At 47.2% G+C, this 21,513-nt stretch overlaps 2 protein-coding genes across 2 annotated transcripts; one reads left to right on the forward strand and one right to left on the reverse strand.

The window, feature by feature from the left end:
* LOC8059935 (ankyrin-2) lies at positions 4,712-10,635 on the forward strand. Its single transcript, XM_002463874.2, has 4 exons — positions 4,712-5,622; positions 5,714-6,782; positions 8,694-9,343; positions 9,466-10,635. Exons 1-4 carry the CDS (start codon positions 4,998-5,000, stop codon positions 10,533-10,535), a joined length of 3,414 nt encoding a protein of 1,137 aa, XP_002463919.2. The 5' UTR covers positions 4,712-4,997; the 3' UTR covers positions 10,536-10,635.
* Positions 12,438-14,348, reverse strand: LOC8059936 (beta-fructofuranosidase, insoluble isoenzyme 3). The gene is made up of 2 exons (XM_021451676.1): positions 12,979-14,348; positions 12,438-12,844 (listed from the first exon to the last, which is right to left on the reverse strand). The coding sequence occupies exons 1-2, from the start codon at positions 14,332-14,334 to the stop codon at positions 12,653-12,655; spliced, it is 1,548 nt and encodes a 515-aa protein (XP_021307351.1). The 5' UTR covers positions 14,335-14,348; the 3' UTR covers positions 12,438-12,652.

The following is a 21,513-nucleotide window of genomic DNA, read 5'->3' on the forward strand; positions in this document are numbered from 1 at the left end:
CGACTCGTAGCCTAGCCGCCGCGATCTTCCTGAACGCCGTGAGACTCCTCACGTGGAGAAGGGCAACGCCGGCGCAGACCCTGTCTTCATCGCAGGGGGCATCAACTAGTACGGCCGGCCATCTAGTTCATCAAGCCGGCCATTTTCTTTGAAGGGTGAACGCCGGTGCGGTCCCTGTGTCCATCGCACGGGGCCATCAGCTAGTCCGGCCGGCTATCTCCTACATCAAGTCGGAGATCTCCTGCTCCCATCGGGTCAGCATCACCAACAGCGGACTGCGAACATATGAACCCTATCTTCTGTTGAAAAGAAAAACTATCTTCACAATCAGATCAAGGGCAGCACCATGATTACCCATAGCGGACAAGGAGATCCACTACCAACGATTATGAACCAATCATCAATGCCAACATATGGAAAAATCTATACTGATCAAGGGCACTAGCACTAGCACTCTAAATATGAACCCTAGATGGAGGAAGAACATACCTGATCAGCAGCCGTCGGGGCCAAGGCCGGCTGTGCGTGCTTGAAAGATCAGAGACGCGCAGATGGCCTTGCACGGTTGAGGGAGACGAGCGGATTCCCTTGCACACGTGAAGGAGACGAGCCTGATTGCCTTGCGCGTGACGGAGACGACCGGATGGCTTTCCTCGCACGCGCGGGAACGACTGGCTGTGGCGCGGTAGTCCGCGATGCGCACTCGATACGCGCGCGGAAATATGCGCGTGCGAAGGGAAAGTTTCCCAACTTGCTAAAATTGCCAACTTGATTTGCCAATCTGTTGGAGAGTAAAATTTCTTGTTTTGCCAAATTTTTAAGGATAGCAATTCTATTTGGCAAACTCTTGGAGATGCTCACCCACGTTGTACCCGAGGTTGATCCTTTTGGGCATCTCAGAATTGGTGTATGGCTCCATCCGGTCCTGAAACGACGACGAACGTCGCCTCCCGAACCTCGTAGTCCTCGTCATCCTCGTCGTAGTCGTCCTAGTACAGGCGCAGCTCCAACGGCCTCTTTGTGCCGCCCTCGTCCGCGCACCGCCGACGACGACGAGGCCGGTTCCATGTGCTCGGCGCCGGCGGCCCTGCAGGAATTGTGCCCGGCGTTGATCCTTTTGGACGTTCCCGCCACGAACGTCGCCTCCTCCTCGTGCAGCTCCGACCCTACCTTCTGCATGTGCCGCCCACCACGCACTGTCGACGCCTCCATGGGGACTTTAACTTAAATGTTGCACTTGCTCGCCCGAGGACAAAAAAAATGGCACCATAAATACTGAGTCTTTGCTTCTGTGCGACCTCTTAACCAAACTATCGATCAACTTTTGTCTCTATTTAAAACTTATTTTAAATTGGTTGTAAGCAATATTTGAGGAAAATAGATTAAAACCGGCTTCCAAAAGTAAGCTTAAGTTATGCTTCAAATTTACTTTAAAGAAACTTTTTCTCTACGTAAATGCTATTTTAGATCATTTTGGTTTTCATGATGGCTTCTCTTTTAAAAAAATATATACAACACATAGTTGGAATAGTTTGCAAACTAAAGATTAGAGGTTTTACAAATATTTTAAACACATTGAAAAGATAGTTGTTTTGAACCAACATTCCGAAATTGTTTGAGAAACAAGGTTTGATAATTGTGAAAACCCTTTAAAACTAACAATTAAAAAAAGCGTCACAATAAAAGTTGGAGAGAGAGAGAGAGAGAGGGAGGGAGAACCATTCAAAATTATGGGTTTGGCATTTCTAGAAACATGTACCCCTTTGTTCAAAGTTATAAGATGTTTTGTCTTTTTTTAGATGTTGTTCTCACAATGTTCTAGACACAATGTACCTAGCTTGACATATTATTAAAAACTATGTATCTATAAAAGCTAAAAGATCTGATGATTCAGATCGAGGGACTATCTGCATATCTATATATTTTTTAACAAAAAGCAAAAATAAGTGTCGGCGACAATCCGTTAGCTCAAATTGAGAAAAAGTCTATTTTTTTCTCCCCTAACTTTCATGATAGTCCATTTTTCCTCCCTCAACTCGAAAACCAGGCAAACAATCTCCCTTAACATTTCAAACCGTGCATTTTACCTCCCTGAAGTGGTTTTCAAAGCGTTTTCCTATAGTGAATGGCTGTTTTGCTATAGTGATGGTGGTTTTGTCTTTTTATTTTTTATTTATTTCGGGTAAATCTTTGAAAGAATATAGTAAATCATAGAAAAATTATAAAATAGAAAATATAACTTTGTTGGACTCTACATGAGTAGATCTATACAGTGAACATATAATATGACATAAAATATATGATTTTGAAAAGTTAAGAAAGGTGATTTCCCCTCAACTAGTTGAGGGGGGGAAGGGAACTTTCGTGAAAGTTGAGGAAAAAAAAGTAGACTTTTTCCAAAGTCTAATTGGATTCAAGCCTAAAATCTGTGCCCGAGCACATTCAGTGGGCTGGTTATTTTGGGCCGGGCCTCTTTTCTACGTAGGCTGCCTTTAACTTTTTAGGGTAAAAATAAATAGAATTAATGTTTGGGATAAGGCTCAAGTCAGGAAATTTTTTTCGTGCAGTGTCTGAGCCCTATCCAATAAGATGAATGGACCCATGTTTGCTCGGTCTAAGCAAGAGCAGGTGGCATTAGGCTATCGTCTGTCGTTTCTCAAAAAAAAAGTTGTTGTTTACCGTGTTGCCACGGTGAGCAATCACCAACAATAGGGTTTTTCCACAACCGCCTAGCCCGCCATTCACTATCCTGCGGCAATTCTTTCTCCGAGATCCGTGCAAGTCAACCACGTTTTTTATCCACCTAGTGCTGCTGCGGAATGGTGATGGCGGTTGTGCACGTGTCGCACTCAACACAAGATGGAAAATGCGATGGACAGCTGCTGATAAAGTATGGCCGGCCGTTGGGTTGTGGTTATATATTTTCGGAGCAATCACGTCCGTAAAACATTGCACCACAGTCAGGCAGTCGGGCAGCTCATCCGCCCAAGTACATGTTGATCAATGAAGTCACACCCACAGCGCCATCGGTCCCTATTTCTCTAGCGAGCATGTTTCACCCCTTGAATCTATTAACTATTTAGCAGTCTTTTATAGAAAAATCAGCGAATAATATTTTTAGCTATGACTTATCAGCCGAACGAACAAGCTAGTCCCAGAAAATGGTAAGCTAAAGCCAAAAATCGGACATAGCCAAACATGGGTAATGGCAAAAAATTAACAAGAACAATATGGTTTCGGTTATAACATTTAGCCAGAAAGTACAGTTTGGGTGAGAGCAACACCAAAAATTTTCATAACTTTGACTATGACTTGTAGGGTCTACATACCATTACTTTTATGTCGAAATATAACCATGTGTGGTCCTGTTTTATAGAAATCTTAAGGGATATGATGTTGAAACGAAATTGAAAATCCACATACGTATGTGTTGGAGGGGGGAGGGGGTTCGATTTTGTCAGATTCATCTTTCACGTATGTTGGTTGGAGTAGATTAGGATATTCTACTCCAATATACGGAGTATGTAGATGAATCTGAATTTGTACTACATCCAAGTGCAAACCGAACAATCTTCTTTGGCGAAAGTGAGCTAATATCTCATTGGGCATGAGTAACTTCGACTGTGGGTATATGGACGGCAGTGGGGTTGGTTGATGCTCAGCTGCGTAGCGCATGGTGAGGTCCTGGTTCGTATCTTGCGAACATGAATGACGACACCTGTTGCGATCACATCCGCAATCTTGGGCTCGGGAGTGAAGGCATGAGAAGCGAGGCAGTTTGTTTATCTTATAAACTGTATTTTTTCTGTTAGTCAGTAGTGTTTTTTCTTATAATAAATCAGTGAATAGTATTTTCAGCCATAGCTTTTCAGACCAGCGAACAAGCCCGGGTGAAGAGAAATTTTGGTATTAGATGTTGAACCTGATGTCTCTTTATATTAGGCCTTGTTTTTAATTCATGAAAAGAAAAGCTTTTAGGTACTGTAGTAATTAGGTTTAAAAAAATCATCTCATAAAATACATATAAACTGTATAATTAATTATTTTTTAATTTATATTTAGTACTCTATATATGTGTCCAAACATTTGACGTTATAGCCCGAATTTTTTTTAAGAAACTATATAGAGCCAGGCGTCGGCCGTCGACGTCGCCGGTTGCCACCTCAATCATGGCTGCGGCCCTCAACAACCGGACATTGCCTCCATACCGCAGCCCTCAACCGGACATCGCCGGCCTCGGTCATGGGACGGATTGGATTATAAGGTTAGGGGCATTTCGGTTTTTTCCCGTGGTCTGATTAAAGATGAGAGATTCTTGAAAATAGAAAAAGAGGGAAAATTAGGGAATCCCTTGGATAAAAAAAATGGTACGCTTAGGATCAGATTTCAAAGACATGTGAATTTAGTATTAAACGTAGAGAGGTGCGTGTATTTAGGTCAAATATCGAAATTTCTCACGCAGACGATGTAGAGTGACTTCAACATTTGTCCCGGTCTGCTGAGTTTGCGAAGATCCGCGAACTATATACCTGATGAAGCGGAGAGTACAGATACCAAGCCTTTGTGTTGAGCTTGCATTCACATGTGCCAGCAGTACAAAGGACGAGAAATGGAATATATGCCAATGTTGCTTTGCCAAGTAAACGTTATATACCTGTACATGTACAAAAGCAGTGTCATGCTGGTCGAAGTCCAAAGTGCAAGCGACGGATCGAACTTTTAGGACTCCAACAGTCGCAATCAGTTCTTTTCATATGTAGAACCAGTTGTGAGTTGTGACATATGCGTACTAGTAGTGTACATGGATACGGTACGTTGTGCCAAAGCAAAAGCAGAGCTGGAAAAAAAAAAGGCAAAACAGCAGAGCTTGCAGTAGCCCCCTTTTCTCCCGATAAAGTAGAGGGCCTGTAGCTAGAGACGCACCCTGCTCGGCCTGCATCTGTGTGTTGCACGCGAAGCAGCCAAGGTCAGGCAAGAGAGAAGCTACCTAGCTACCAATGGAGACGGAAGCGAAACGCGGCATGGATCCCGCCCTGTACAAGGCGGCGACGCAAGGGTGCGTGCGGAGCCTGAGGAAGCTGGTGGTGAAAGACGTCAAGATCCTCAACTCCAAGACGCCGCAGGACAACACGGCGCTGCACCTGGCCGCCTTGCACGGCCACCCCAAGTTCGCCCGCCAGGTCCTCGCCGTGAGCGAGGAGCTGATGGTCGCCAGGAACGCCGACGGCGACACCGCGCTCCACCTAGCCGCCAAGACGGGCAGGCAGAAGGTGGCGGAGGTGCTCGTCGACATCGCGCGGGCGTGGCCGGACGAGCCCAACTCGGAGGACACGCTGCTCAAGAGCCCCCTGATAATGACCAACCATGAGGGCAACAACCCGCTGCACGAGGCGGTGCGGCACCGCAAGACCGCCGTCGCGCTGGCGCTGCTGGACGCCGACCACAGCCGCGCCTACGACCCCAACGAGAAGATGGAGTCCCCGCTGCACATGGCCGCCCGCGAGGGCCTCGTCCATGTCGTCCGCAAGGTGTTCGATTTCGCCTGGGTCGAGCCGCAGTACGTGTCATCTGCCGCCGTCAGCGGCACGGCTCTGCACCAGGCCGTGCTCGGCGGACACACCAGTACGTAAACTATGCATAATTGACTTGTGATCGGTGAGTTTCCAAGCACATGAATGGAAAAAAATAAATAAACGTGCGATTGCCTTTGTAGAGGTTGTGGAGATCATGCTAGAGAAGCACGAACAGCTGGTGGACATGACCGACTCCAACGGCAACAACGCGCTGCACTACGCGGCGCAGAAGAACAACTCGCACGTGGTGGAGCTGCTGCTCCACAAGAAGACGCAGCTGGCCTACAGCCGCAACAAGGATTGGCAATCCCCGCTGCACGTCGCCGCGCAGTACGGCTCGACGGCGGTCATCAAGGCGCTGCTCCACCACTGCTCCGATGTGTCCGAGATGGAGGACGGCAACGGCCGCAACGCCTTCCACGCCTCCGTCATCAGCGGCAAGGCGAACGCGCTCAGGTGCCTGCTCCGCCGCGTCCGTCCCGCGGAGCTGCTCAACCGCGCCGACAAAAACGGCGACACGCCTCTGCACCTCGCCGCCAAGATGAGCCACGTGCACTCCGCGCTGATGCTGCTCAGAGACCGCCGCGTCGACCCCTGCATCCGCGACCGCGACGACCAGACGGCGCGCAGCCTCGTGGAGAAGAAGCTGCACACCGGCGAGACGGATGCCCACGAGATGTACCTCTGGAAGCAGCTCAAGCGCCAGGAGTCCGCTAGGTGCCGCAAGCAGCAGCTGCCGCCCGTCACCTTCTCCGGCGACAGCAGGACCTCCAGCCACAAGTACTTCGAGCGCAGCGTCGAGACCTACATCCTCGTGGCCACCCTCATCGCCACCGTCACCTTCGCCGCCACCTTCACCATGCCCGGCGGCTATTACCAGGACAGCGGCATCGCCATCCACGGCCATGACACCGCCTTCAAGATCTTCGTCATCTCCAACACCGTCGCCATGTGCAGCGCCATTGTTGTTGTCTACTGCTTCATCTGGGCATGGAAAGATCCCCTCAAGTTCAAGATTGACCAGCTCGTGTGGGGACACAGGCTCACTATGATCGCTGGTCTCGGCATGCTCGTCTCGCTCATGGCATCAGTCTACATCACCGTACCACACAAATCACGGTGGCCCGCCTACGTCGTCATCGCCATCGGCATGAGCACCCCGGCCGTCGTCGTCCTCATGCTCGGCCGGGATGTGATTTTCGTCCCGCTGTAGCTACTACTAGTCATCAGTCGTCAACTTGTCCCATCTGCAGGTGCTAATAATTTGTGTTGTAGAATAAACTTTCTTGATCCGGTAAATGCCCATCGGACCATTTTCAAAAGTAGAATTAGAATAACCTAATACCCTACTGAAGCTTCAGACAGGTTTGAGACTTTCTTTTGAACAATATATAGCTGCCAGAAATCTTTCAGTGATCTTCAGCTTGTACTCTTACACAACAAACATCCTAACAGAGAGCACATCAGCCCACTTTATGGGCCGTTTGGCAGGGCTCTGAAAGTGATTCTGAGAATCATTCCTCTCAGCCAAACAGTTAAATTTCGCACTCGATTCAAGTGGGAGTGGGTAAGAATCACTTCTCTATTTCCACTGGGAGGTAGGAGCTTGCTCTTTCAAAACTCATAAGAATCACTCTAAAATTGATTCTCACCTGCTCTCCCCTGTCCCCACAATAATTATTACCTGTAAATTACGAGATAAATCTTTTAAGTCTAATTATTTCATGATTGGATAATGTTTATTAAATAAAAACGAAAATATTACAGTGTCAAAATCCATAAACTTTTCGGATATAAACGAGGCCTTAGGAGGCCTGGAAGGCTCTTGACGATCAATAAGTGTCTCATATATGGAGCGAGCTGTCAATGAGATAGAGCAAAACACTGGTTATACATTTGTCGATGTAGAAGCTGTGATATTAATACATTCTTTTTTTCTAAAAAAAACCTAATGTTCAATGTTATTGGCATCGTTTTATTGCTTTTTCGATGATATCGGGATCGTCTCCAGAAAGAGGATATAGTGCTTATTGCTTACATTGCCCGCGGATCATTCACCAATTAGAGAGAGCAACGAGAACAGAGAGGAAGGAGAAGGTGCTTAGTAAGAAGCAGGGTTCAGTTAGGAGCCGGTTAAGAATTTGCAAGACGAGGCAGATCCTGGCGTTATTATTATGGCGCGTGATCATCGGATGGAGAACAAATTGATCTGGGCTAAGGTTAGAGAAGATCGGAAGGTGCGCTGGACGGCTCCAGCATCGTTTACACTTGGCAGGCTTCCATGTTTGGTGTATGCCAGGTAATAGAAGTTCTATTATAGAACTGTCAACTGTAGGCCATCTTCAAAGCCCATAGTTGTAGGATGATGCCCGTTGTTTTTAGATAACAGAACAAAATTCCAACCTCTACCACACGGAGATGATAAATAGCTGACTGTCAATATATAAATCAAGGCCTCTACCATCCAAGGATGTCCGCCGTTGTCTTGTAAAGCCAATGAATGGTGTACTTAGTATTCTCTATTTTAAATTATAAGTCGTTCTGGGGAACCAGGGGAGTAATCACAAGTGTGGCAATGGTTTATCACTAGTATTGTTTTGCATTGTCTCTCAAGGTGCCTGCACAGCACTGCATATGCAACCCCATAAAAAGCTACGGAGTACGAGACAATCTGCATTCTCTATCCCTGTTCTGGTGTCCTGTCTTCTTTGTGCAGGATTCGTTGAAGTTAGAGGCTAACAAAAGGATAATAAGTTTTTTGATGGCATCATCATGCTTTAGGAGGAGAGCTGGAATATATCCAGTACCTATACCAAACTTGGTCCATGTGGGCTAAGCAAGCTTTCAGATGCAGCAGCAGCAGGAGAGCTGGAATATACCAAGGTCGATTTTGCAAGTAACTACTTTTGATGCTACCAAAGCTGCAAACACAGCCTAGCTCGCTGGAAAGTTCCAAGTGCAAGCAAATATACATCTTATCATGTCATATATTATATAGGAACTGGCGTCCTAATCCTTAGGGTACCCTGTCATCAGTGCTGCAACATTCCTGTCCACCAACTGAAATACTTTTGCCCCCCTAGCCCCTATGTCGTTCTTGTACTGAAATTGATGTACTTGAGATCAGATTGACAGCGCGCAGAGCCTGTTCGATCAGCAGTTACAAGCCATGGATAGCGAGAGACGCATGAATCCGGCGTTGTACAAGGCGGCGACGCAGGGGAAAATGTCGAGCCTGAAGCAGCTGGTGGATCCGGAGGACCCCAGTGTCCTCAGCGCCACGACGCCCCAGCTGAACACGGCGCTCCACCTCGCCGCGCTGCACGGCCACGCCGAGTTCGCCGGCGAGGTCCTGGACATGAACGAGGAGCTGCTCGTCGCCCAGAACAACGACGGCGACACCCCGCTGCACCTGGCGGCCAAGGCGGGCAAGCTGGAGGTGGCCAGGCTGCTCGTCAACCGCGCCCTGGCGTGGCCGCAGGACAAGAAGAGCCCTCTGATCATGACCAACAAGGCCGGCGACACCGCGCTGCACGAGGCGGTGAAGTACCGCAGGGGCGCCGTGGCGGTGGTTCTGCTGGACGCCGACCCCAACCGCGGCCACGACCTCAACGAGCGGATGGAGTCCCCACTGGACATGGCCGCCCGCGAGGGCCTCGTCCAAGTCGTCCAGAAGATCGTCAACTCCCCCTGGGTCGGCCAGGAGTTCTTGCCCGGCATCTCCCTCAGCGGCACGGCTCTGCACCAGGCCGTGCTGGGCACCCATCACCGTAAGCGCTGCATGTTTCTCTGCATCTTCTCCCGTACAGTCGTGCCGCCGCTGCGCATCGACAATTGTAGTATGTTCACAAAAATCCATATAACTGCATGCACGCACGGTCGCACGCTACAGGGATCGTGGAGATCCTGCTGGACAAGAGGCCTGATCTGATCGACCTCACCGACTCCGATGGCAACAACGCCCTGCACTACGCGGCGCAGAAGGACCACCAGAGGGCGGTGGAGATGCTGCTCAAGAAGCGAACGGAGCTGGCCTACAAGCGCAACAACAAGAGCATGTCCCCGCTGCACGTCGCCGCGCAGTACGGCTCGACGGACACCATCAAGGCGCTGCTCCGGCACTGCCCGGACGTGGCCGAGATGGCGGACAGCTACGGCCGCAACGCCTTCCACGCCTCCGTCATCAGCGGCAAGGCGAACGCGCTCCGGTGCCTGCTCCGCCGCGTCCGCCCCGCGGAGCTGCTCAACCGCGTCGACATCAACGGCGACACGCCTCTGCACCTCGCCGCCAAGATGAGCCGCGTCCACTCCGCGCTGATGCTGCTCAATGACAGCCGCGTCGACCCCTGTGTTCGCGACCACGACGGCCAGACGGCGCGCAGCCTCGTCGAGAGGAAGCTGCACACCGGCGAGATGGACGCCTACGAGATGTACCTCTGGAAGCAGCTCAGGTATCAGGAGTCCAAGAGGTGCCGCAAGCAGCAGCTGCCGCCGCTCGCCACCTACCCCAGCCGCAGGGGCAACGACAAGTACTTCGAGCGGATCGTCGAGACCTACATCCTCGTCGCCACACTCATCGCCACCGTCACCTTCGCCGCCACCTTCACCATGCCCGGCGGCTATAACCAGACCACCGGCATCGCCCTTCAGGGCCACCACGTCGCGTTCCAGATCTTCGTCGTCTCCAACACCATCGCCATGTGCAGCTCCATCGTCGTCGTCTTCTGTTTCATCTGGGCCTGGCAGGACCCCGTCAGGTTCAAGGTCGACCAGCTCTTGTGGGGTCACAGGCTCACCGTCATCGCCTGCCTCGGCATGCTCGTCTCGCTCATGACCGCCGTCTATATCACCGTGGAACCCGTATCACGGTGGCCAGCCTACGTTGTCATCGCCATCGGCACCAGCACTCCGGCTGTCGTCTTCCTCATGCTGGGCAGGGAGGTGATCTTCGTGCCGCTGTAATTAAATGACTGCACGGCTTCTAAATCTACAAACCATATTGTGATTTTGACTAGTTACCAATTCATCTATGATTGAATTTGAATATAGCCATTAGATTCCTTAAAACCTACTCCGGTTTACCTCCACGACAGTTTTCGTCTGAATCTGTTGCTTGTCAGTATTGTTCGCTAATTTATTATGAGAGCTGTTGGCTAACAGAAAAAGTAGGTTCTATGGTATTCATGTTCAATTATTTTGTTTGTGCTCTTATTATAAAATTTATTTGAATGTGAAGAAAAGAAAAATTCGACAATCGCAACATTAAAAAAAAACGCAGGCAATTTTGCTGATGACCCCGACCTCAAGCTTCCCCTTTTATTTCCCTCACTACTCCCGGCAGGCGTCTCTCTGTGCTATTTAGTCAATTGGGTATATGGGTGAACATGATATGGATAGGGCTACAAAAAGAATTTGCACCAGTATTTTAAAACTATTGAGGTAACAATAAGTTCTGCTATTGCTATGTAATCTAGAAGTGCCTCGTTGTCAAAGAATAACACCATTAAATTCTAGAATAAATTTAAAAAAATATGAATTAAGTTGGGAGACTTCAACCTACAAGAAATCTAATCAGCTGAGCTACACTCTGTTCACTAACATGTAATTTGTATGGATAGATATAAACCATACATATGTACAAAGACCATACAGTTACTGCTATTACCAATAATATATATTTATATAAGTTTCTTCATATGTACTTTATAATATTGTCTCACATGTGACGTTCCTAGGGCACCGCGAAGGGCGCTCCCTTTTCTACTACATTAAAAGATACTCCTTCTAACCTGAAATACAGTTTACTGTAATTTCTAAAATTTGTATTTAAAAGAAATATAATGCATTCTATAAAATGACTACGTTTCAATTTGGCAAGGTTTGTTAAAAAGGAAGCCATGATTTGATGAGAAATTCTATAATTAGAATAATCTATGGGTATATGCGTTATTTCAGTGTTCTCTTAATTAACTTAAAATTTGTAGAACCCAATGTATTACAAGACAAAGAGGGAGTAGCTTGAAAGTTTATGCAAAACCGATCGGCGGTAAAACGGAGTATTTCACATGACTGAACTGATAAGACGCGTATAATTGATTATCTATTTCCATCTATATAATCTGTCAACGTTTAAGAAATTTAATTATAAAGTACTCTCTCTATCCTAAATTATAAGTCATTTTAAGAATCTTGAAAAGTCAAACTATCCAAAGTTTAACCAAATTTATATGATAAAATAATAATTATTATAGTATCAACTAAGTATCTTTAGAGAGATTCTTCCTTAATTGTATTTTTATAGTATACCCACTTTATCAAATCTTAGTATTTCTCTCTATAATTTTGGTTAAACTTGAAAATGCTTTGACTCTCCAAGATTATTGGAATGACTTATAATTTAGAATTAAAATTAAAACATCTTGAAACAATAAAGTTGTGATGTAGCCTATGTCTATTCCCTCCGTCTCATTGAAAACATCTTTTTTTATTTTTATACTTTTTATTTGACCGTTCGTCTTATTTAAATTTTTTATATAATATTATTTTTTATGTTATAGATTTGTTTTGTCAATAAAAATACTTTAACAATAATTTATTTATTTTACTATTTGTATAAAAAATGAATAAGACGAACCGTCAAAAAATAAATCTAAAAATAAAAAACATCACTTTTAATGGGAGAGAGAGTACTCTTTTGTTTCAAAGGAATACGGCAGGTCCCACCATGGTTTTTCTCGATGCATCATGAAAAGTAATATTACACTTGAGCTGATTAATCAGCACAGTATTAATTACAAAATTAATTAAATTTGCTTGCGTGGAACAAAAAGATTCCGAGGAGACAGAGGTCCACAGATCTGCACATCTATAATCCCAATTTCCATGTAGTATTTGTTCAAAAAAAATCCATGTAGTACATTATTAGGCTTATTTTTGCCGTTAGACTCATATGCTACCCAAACTAATCGAATTTACATAAATCTAACATAAATAATAAAACTCATAATAAACCTATCTTTCTAGTAGAAAGCTATATGCATATTTGCAACAGATGGACGCAGCCAGACACGTCAGGTGTTCTACTTCACGTCAGCGGTGATCTTAGCCGACCGCATCTCGTACGCATTCAGGTGGGTGACCTTGACGTCCGACTCGCCGTTGTTGAACACGTAGAGCCGTGCCTTGTCGCCGACGGCCTTGGTCGGGTACACCCTCGACAGGATGCAAGTCTTGCCGTGCGCCCCGAAGCTCTCCACAACCGAGTGGTCAATCTGCACATCAGCATCCATTAGTAGCAAGCAAATTCACAAGATTATTAATCAGACAAAACAATCCACGCAACAACAACATTAGTCATCATGTGATGAATTGATGATCAATGGCGCTGGCAATGCAAGTGACGTACCAGAGTCCTTAGAGGGATCTTGCCACCGGTCTGAGCGACTTCGACGTCGACGAAGCCGGCGAAGGTCGGCTTGTAGAGGTTGTCGGCGTGCGACGACATGGAGGGGTCGTTGCACATGAGCACGACGTGCTTGCCGCCGTCGCCGCCGCCGCCGCCCTTGAACACCCTGAAGAACACGGCGGTCCGTTCCTTGAGGTCGTCGGACGCGAGCACCCACAGCCCGAACGGGCCGACGCCGCCCTTGGCTTCCGCGCCCCGCGCCGCGCACACCGTCTCCGCGTCCGCGCCGCGCCACGCCGGGTCGAACGGCTCGGCCTTGTCCAGGTCCATCACCTGGAACGCCGCCTCCACGTCGGCCTGCGCCGGCGACGCGAGCCCCGACACCTCGAAGTGCTGCCCGGCCTTGACGAGCGTGTCCGTGACGTTGACGTGGTTGCCACGGAGGGACTCGATCTCGGCGACCGGCCACTGCACCAGCTGCTTGCCGTCCGGCGCCAGCCAGACCTTCCTCGGGACCGCCTGCACGCCGGCCCAGCCCTTGCGGAGGTCGTCGGCGGTGGAGTCCGACTCGTTGGCCCACCCCCACAGGATGCGCCGCTGCTTCGCCGTGTCGAGGAACGTCTTGGACGCGTAGAAGTTGCCGTAGTCGTACCGGAGCCCGTCGTTGCCGTCGGCGATCGCCGCGTCCGGAACGTACGTGTCGGTGGCGTCGTCGTACTCGCCGAACGTGTAGTACTCGAACCGTGTCAAGTCGAGGCTCACCTTGAGCACGTGCTTCCTGCCGCCGCTGCCGCTGACACCGACGCCCGCGGAGTTCACGGGATAGAAGTCCGGGCACTCCCACATGCCGGTGTCGCCGGAGTGCAGCGCACGACGCGCCGGCGCCCAACGCTTGAAGTCCCTGCTGCGGTACAGCATGGCGAGGCCCCGGTGGTTGTCCTTGGTCCCGATCACCAGGCGCCAGAGCCCGTCGGGGCCCTGCCACGCCGTCGTCGGGTCACGGAACGCGGTGGCGTTCATCCCTGGCCCCGGCGCGATGACGGGGTTGTAGTCGGGCTTGACCCACTCTCGGAGGTACGGGTCGGAGAGGTCCTTGGGGTACGCGACGTTCTGCACCTGCCGGTTCTCGCCGTCAATGCCGGTGTACATGATCACCGGCGTGCCGTCGGGCAGCACGGTCGCGGAGCCTGACCAGCAGCCGTTGACGTCGAACGGCGCCGTCGGGTAGATCGCCGGCGGCAGCATGACCCAGTCGACGAGGTCCGTCGACACGGCGTGCGCCCACACGATGTTGCCCCACACCGCGCCCTTGGGGTTGTACTGGTAGAACAGGTGGTACACGCCCTTGTAGTACATCACGCCATTAGGATCTGAGCGCACAAGAGCAAGATAGACAGATCTCCACAGTTAGACTCACCATCGCGGCAGCAGTTAACGAGGATGAAGATCAATGACGCTTGCAGGTACGAACTTACCGTTGATCCAGTTCTTGGGAGGCTGGAAGTGGTAGCCGGTGCGGTGCGCGTCGCCGACGGCGAGGTCGGCGTCGGCGGACGGCGACGGCGACGGCGCCTCTGCCGCACGGCACGAGGACGACGACGACAGGAGCGCGAGTAGCAGGAAAACCACCGATGCCCAAGTCCTGATCGCCATGTTGTGTTGTCGAATCAAAAGTGCTAACTGCTCGTCAACTAGTTTGAAGTTCTGTATCGGTTATCGAGAGTACGAGGAAGAAAGGCGCGTATACGTGCAAATTTATATGGGCCAGCAAGAGGCGCGGACAAACTTACAGTCCGACTAGAATACATGTTTTGGGTAATTATCTGGATAACTTGAAGTCGTATTGGATATACTTGCCTATCCTATGCAGTACGAACTCATTACGACTTAGCAGACACTTTCCTTTTTCTGAAGAAGAGAACAAACCGATGGGGATTGCATTGATGGGTGCAAACGACGGCAAGCTAGTCTCAATGTATAGTTTCATATAAACTAGGTAACCGAGCCACATGAGTTTCATGGTGATGAAACTCCTCTCTCATCTGATAAAACTCCTTCATTTAATGACTCTGTCAAGTCAGCAATTTTGCTTATGTGGCACCCTATTTAATGTACATGACACTTTCATGAAACATGCATTGCTGCAAAGGTCGTGGAACGATCCTCTATTTTCCAACGAAGTTTATATTATCCACACGTGAATTCATTATTATATCCATATCCGTATTCAATTGAGTCGTGCCACGTCTTAAAATCCACACAGATATAATTATAATACTTTTAAAAAGTTCATATTACTCCCTCCTCAAGTCCAGGACTCCAGTTAGTTTGCTCGTTTAACTAAGTTGGTTCAATTTACTCATCAATAAGATTTGTCATTTTCACCTTTCTGTTAAAATTTGATGCGTTGATAGAAGATATCATAACTGTTGTTAAATACATTGTGTATTTTCATCATTATTGTTTATATAATTTTTTATCTCTAGAGTTAACTTATTATTAGATGTCATAAACCATCAAAATAATGATGAAAACTATAACTTAATTTATTATGACATATGTTATTAGCTCATAAAAGTTACATTTAAAACTCAACAGAGAGGAAAAACAAACAAAGGCAAATCTTATTAAAAGGTAGACTCGGTCATTGGAAATGGTTAGAACTAGATATGAGCTTAATAGGTTTAGGGTCTCTGTTTGGATTCTAGGTCTACAGTTCAGACGTCTAAAATTTAGGACTAAACTTTAGTCCTGAGCTGTTTGGATTTTGAGCTAAAATTTAGTGCTAATTCAATTAAAAGACATGTCTGCCCCTCCATAGCCGTGACCGTGAGCCATGGCTCCGTACAGACTTCATGAGAAGCGTTGAAACAATACTAAAAATTTAATAATCGGTAGTACAATACATGTTGATCCACATGCGGACTTAATTTTTTTTAAGTAAGGACTTAAAAAATTCAAGGAAAATATATTTCAAAGAGTTTAATTTAATATTTTGGAGACATGATCCCGTACTAACCTTTGATTTCCACCACTCTCGCCTAGCAGTAATGCTATCACGGAAGGTATTCATGTTATGATTCTCGCCGCCTCCATGTGGATGGCCACCCCCTGGCTCCGAAGAATATTCATTAGGCATTGGCATATAGTTTTCATCTTGGTCACATCTATCGAAGTCCTCATCTGCTATTGCACTTTCACTAATAAAATTATGAAGAGCCGTATACATGACATAATTATTTAGGTTCGCTTTGACATCAGAATTGACGCTAAGCTTGCAGCCCAAAAGAACACTGCAAAGAGATGAATGATGAAAATTGAATACCTCATTTCTTCCACCTGGTCTTGGGCCTTGTTTAAACTGATACTTTGCCCCCTGTAAGTTGAAAGGTAACCTGGATGTTTAGGATAGTTAGAATCGACGAGGTAACATTTGCCTAAACAAAATAAGCTCAAATAATTTACAAATATGCAATTTAGATACAATAGCAAATGACATGGACCATGAAAAATTGTCTCGACCTGATGGACGATGTGGGAATTTGTGTCCATATTTATTGTAGCATCATTGAATACTCTCATACCATGGACTGACCCTGTCCATTCTGCCAAAACGAGGTAAATCTCATGTCAAAGTCACAAGTAGCCAACATATTTTCGATTTTATGTATACATGTTGACCCGTATAGAACAACCTTTGACATTAGAACAACAGTTGGTACATGTGTCTCATCTATTGAGCCAATACAATTATCAAAATAAAGGATAAAACTGAGGACCTTGCAGCCTAAGATGAACCTTTCTAAATTCTGGATCACTTGATTTGATAACATCAGTTGAGCTGCAATGCTTCATCAAATTTCCTACTTACTAACACTGTTGACTTCTCAAAATGATTGTATGCTTGTCTAACCAATTGAGGGGCCACACCTATTTTTTCTGTCGACATTGATGGATTTTTTTCAAGTGTGAAAACATTGGGAGTTAGGACAAGAAGATGTTAGACAGAACTTTTTTCAATGTCGTCAAAAAACAAAGGTTGAAGATATTTGTTAAAACTATACTACGACTACCAATTTTGAGATGTTTGTTGTCATATAGGTGTACTCAAGTGATTCAACAACAAGTAGTCAAACCATTAAATCAACTTTTCCTAAATAAATGGGCCCGCCATTGTAACATGTCTCCACTTGATCTCGTCATGCCCAAAACCCCAACACATGGGTGTAGTTGAGGTCCTCCCCCACCACCTCCACCACCACTCAGCCCCCCTCCTTCACCCCTTCGACAACTTACCGGAGGCTAGAGGGAGCGGTGATCCATCTCTCTAATAATTTTTCTAGTAGATCGAGTCTCGTTAGGCGAGTTAGGGTCGCTCCATGCCAAGTTTTTTTTTACATGCAGGATTTGTCTCCTCCTCTGATTCTTTTTGGCGACGACAAGGAGTAAGCCTGGGCATTCGGGTTACCCGATTTTTTTCGGGTCGGGTAATTCAAAATTCGGCAATAAAAATTGTTACCCGATATTAGTCTAAAAAAACACTACCCGCAATTTCGGGTACCCGATAATTCGGGTTCGGGTTCGGATATTCCCGATTTAACCAAATTTTCAAAAAACAATACACTACACAAAATTTCAATAGCAATTTGTATAGAATTTTAATAGCAATTTGTAGAGAATAATATATTACTAGCACTTGTTCAAACAAAGAGAATTATGTTCTATTAAATTGATAAGTTCTAATATTTAACTAACAACACATGATAAATACAAAGATATAGACAAATATTTGGGTAATTCGGGTACCGGGGGATATTACCCGAATTACCCAAACTAATTTCGGGTAATCAAAATTACTATCCGAATTTAGGATCGGGTAATTCGAGTTCGGGTCCAGGTAATTCGGGTACGGGTAATGGGTATCGGGTAATTTGCCCAGGCTTAGCAAGGAGGTAGGGTGGATTTGGTTTTTCCATAGCGACTCTGGTGAAGATGAAGGCTGAAAGGTCCTAATATGGCTAGAGGGGGGTGAATAGCCTATTAAAAAATTCTACAAACTCACTAGAGCAAGAGGTTAGTAAATAATAAAGCGAAGCTTTTTGCTCTAGCTCTAAAGGGGTGTTTACAAGCCACCTACTCAACAATTCTAGTTGCTACGATCACTATGCACACAAGAACTAAGTCTCTACAAGTTACACTAGTGAACTAAGCTACACAAGGCAAAGTAAGCAACTAAACTAATTACGCTAGTTTGCGGTAAGTAGAGGATAGGATGAGATATTTATGCCGCCGTGTAGGGGATGAACCAATCACCAATATAAACAATCAAGCATCGGGAGAATGCCAATCAATCACAATTGAGACACCGACTTTTTCTTCTGAGGTTCACGTTCTTGCCGACACGCTACGTCCCTGTTGTGTCGACCAACACTTGGTGGTTCGGCAGCTAAGAGGTGTAGCACGAACCTCGTCCTCACTAGGACACCGCAAGAACCTACCCACAAGTGAGGTAACTCAATGACACGAGCACTTTACTAGAGTTACCTTTCGGCTCTCTGCCGGGAAGGTACAAGACCCCTCACAATCACCGGGAGATGGCCACGAACAATCACCAACTCGTGCCAAACCTCCTTCGCTGCTCCAAGGCATCAAGGTGGCGGTAACCACCAAGAGTAATAAGAAAACCGCAGCCAAATCGATCCCCAAGTGCCACTAGATGCAATCACTCAAGCAAATGCACTTGGAATCACTCCCAAACTCACAAAGATGTTTAATCTATGAAGGAGATGAGTGGGAGGTGTTTGCTTAGACTCACAAGGATATCAAGTATGTTAGAATGCCAAGAGGAGGAGCCCTAAGCCGGCCAATACGTATTTATAAACCCCTCAAACAAATAGAGCCGTTGGCTCCTTTTACTGGGCAAAACACGGGGTCACCGGACGCTCAACACCTACGTCCGGTGCTCTAAAGTCAGCCACGTGTCGGCCAAATGAACACCGCACATCGATCTCTAACGGTCACCTGCAGAGCACCGGACGCGGACTGGTCCTAAACACAGAGAGGTCTGCAAACGCGTGAGGTCACCGGACGCTGAGCACTGGACCGTCCGGTGCTCACCGGTCTTAAATCCAGAGAGCATTGCAAAACGCGTAGGGCACCGGACGCTCCCAGTCAAACACACCAGCTGAAGTCAAGTCACACCGGACGCACCAACAGGGTCTAACCTGTGTCCGGTGCCCAACCCTAGCTAACCAGGCACTGCCTGCACACCGGACGCACAAGCACAACGTCCGATGCTTCTGAGCTAGCGTCCGGTGAGTGTTTCTCCCGCGACTTCTCCAAAAATCCCACCGGTGCAATAGAAAATATGCACATCATTTTCTCAAAAAGCGCTGAATCCCGCCGAGGAACCCATCCACTCTCTACCCTTCAAAGTTCAAACTCCACCTCCTTCTCAAAGTGTGTGCTAACACCACCAAGTGTAAAACAACATGTGCACGTGTGTTAGCATTTTCACAATCATTTTCTTCGAAGGAGTTAAGTTAGCTCACTAGGTTCTAAATGCATGCTCATGAACAATGACACCTAGTGGCACTTGATAACCGCTTAGCCAAAGAATTCCCCTCTTTATAGTACGGCTATCTATCCTAAATGTGACCACACCCTCTATGGTGTCTTAATCACCAAAACCAAAACCCTAAGCAATACGCCTTGATCTCCATAGGGTTTTGTTTTCCTCTTTCTTCTTTTCTAAGTTGAGCACTTGATCATCTTGTGGTCATCACCATCATCACCATGATCATTTCTTGCTCCATCACATGTACCAACCTCATTAAGTCTACACACACTTAGTATAGAGGTTAGTATTAGGGTTTCATCAATTATCCAAAACCAAACTAGGGCTTTCAAAGGCGATAACTATGCAATTGGTAGCTTTCTCGGCATGACGACATGTAGAATTAGGTTTCCCGACGATGACATCAAGGCGGAGATGATGTCATCACCATGCACGGAATAATTTTCTCTAGACACTTCTTTATTTTGTTGTCATTAGATATGACCATAATGAAGGACTAGTGAGAATAAGACTGCTGAAGGGTCGAGATGGCGGACTAGAGGGGGGTGAATAGTCCTTTCTAAAACTTATTACGCCGGCTAACCGAAACAGATGCGGAATTAAAACTATCGGTCTAGCCAAGACTACACCCCTCTATCTAAGTTCTCTAGCACCTTGAAAAGATCCTAAACAAGCAAGCAAGGTGCTACCTTAGCAAGAGCTCACCTAACCAATTCTAGGAGCAAGGTCACACAAACCTATGCAACTAGTACTTTGCAAACCGGGGAGCTCCTACACAACTAGTAAGCAAAAGCACAAAGCTCCTAAGCTCACTAGCAATGCTCAATAACAAGGCAACTAATGCCAAATTATAGAGCGCAAAATACTTAGCTACACAAACTAAGCAATGTGACTAACAAGGTTACACAAACCAAATTAGTCACGCAAGGGGAACTACTTCTAGCTACACAAGCAAGAAGGTAACTAGCAAGCTACATAAGCTAACTAATTACAAGAGCAACTACACAAGCACAAGTATATGAATGTATGAACAAGCTTGTGTTAAGGACTTTGCAAACCAACAGGAAGAACAATGTTGACACGATGATTTTCTCCCGAGGTTCACTTGGTTGCCACCAAGCTACGTCCCCGTTGAGACAAGCTCCAAGGTTGCCGCCGGTCCTCTTGCTAGTGGTGACCCGCAAGTCACACTCTCCCACGTGGAGTGCTTACCACAAGCTCTAGCACTTGACCCGGCCAGACCACTTTTCGCTCTTCACGTCTCGCTCAACTAGAGTTGCTCTTCGCGATCCCCGCGGGGTGAGCACCGTACCCCTCACAATCTCTTCTTCGGAGCACCGCACAATCTCCTTGCGTGCTTCGACGGAGTCACAAGCCACCAAGCCGTCTAGGAGGTGGCAACCTCCAAGAGTAACAAGCACCACCGGCTTGCAACACGAACACCTAGTGCCACTCGATGCAATCTCTCAATGCAACGCACTAGAATCGCTCACTCACACAATCGAATGATCACTATCAAGCATATGTGAGTTAGAGGCTTTACTAGCACTCCCCAAGCATGGACACTAAGTCCCAAGGGTGCTCAGCACCAGTCAAGGCCGGCCACCACTTCTATTTATAGCCCCAAGAGCTAAACTAGCCGTTGCCCCTACACTGGGCAAAACACGTGGGCACCGGACGCTCACAGGGAGCCACCGGACGCTCAGCTCCCAGCGTCCGGTGCTCAGGCGTCAGCCACGTGTCACTAGCCGTTTGAACTCGACCGTTACCGCCAACGGCTACCACGCACCCGCGCCTGACACAGCACCACCGGACGCTCAACTAGTCCACACCGTACGCGTCCGGTGCACACCGGACCCGTGCGCAGAGAGCTCCGCAAACTTGCAGGGTCACCGGACGCAAGCCACCGGACGCACCCTGAGCGTCCGGTGCTTCACCGGACTCATGCGCAGAGAGGG

Source organism: Sorghum bicolor, chromosome 1, assembly GCF_000003195.3.
Source record: "Sorghum bicolor cultivar BTx623 chromosome 1, Sorghum_bicolor_NCBIv3, whole genome shotgun sequence".
NCBI classification, from domain to species: domain Eukaryota; kingdom Viridiplantae; phylum Streptophyta; class Magnoliopsida; order Poales; family Poaceae; genus Sorghum; species Sorghum bicolor.

Bases quoted from the DNA above. Each gene is read 5' to 3' on its own strand.
- LOC8059935 (XM_002463874.2), top strand. From the start codon at position 4,998: ATGGAGACGGAAGCGAAACGCGGCATGGATCCCGCCCTGTACAAGGCG. The intron at 5,623-5,713 runs GTACGTAAACTA...TTGCCTTTGTAG, and splicing joins CGTGCTCGGCGGACACACCA to AGGTTGTGGAGATCATGCTA. The intron at 6,783-8,693 runs GTAGCTACTACT...TTGATGTACTTG, and splicing joins GATGTGATTTTCGTCCCGCT to AGATCAGATTGACAGCGCGC.
- LOC8059936 (XM_021451676.1), bottom strand. From the start codon at position 14,334: ATGTACTACAAGGGCGTGTACCACCTGTTCTACCAGTACAACCCCAAG. The intron at 12,845-12,978 runs GTACGTCACTTG...GCTGATGTGCAG, and splicing joins AGATCCCTCTAAGGACTCTG to ATTGACCACTCGGTTGTGGA.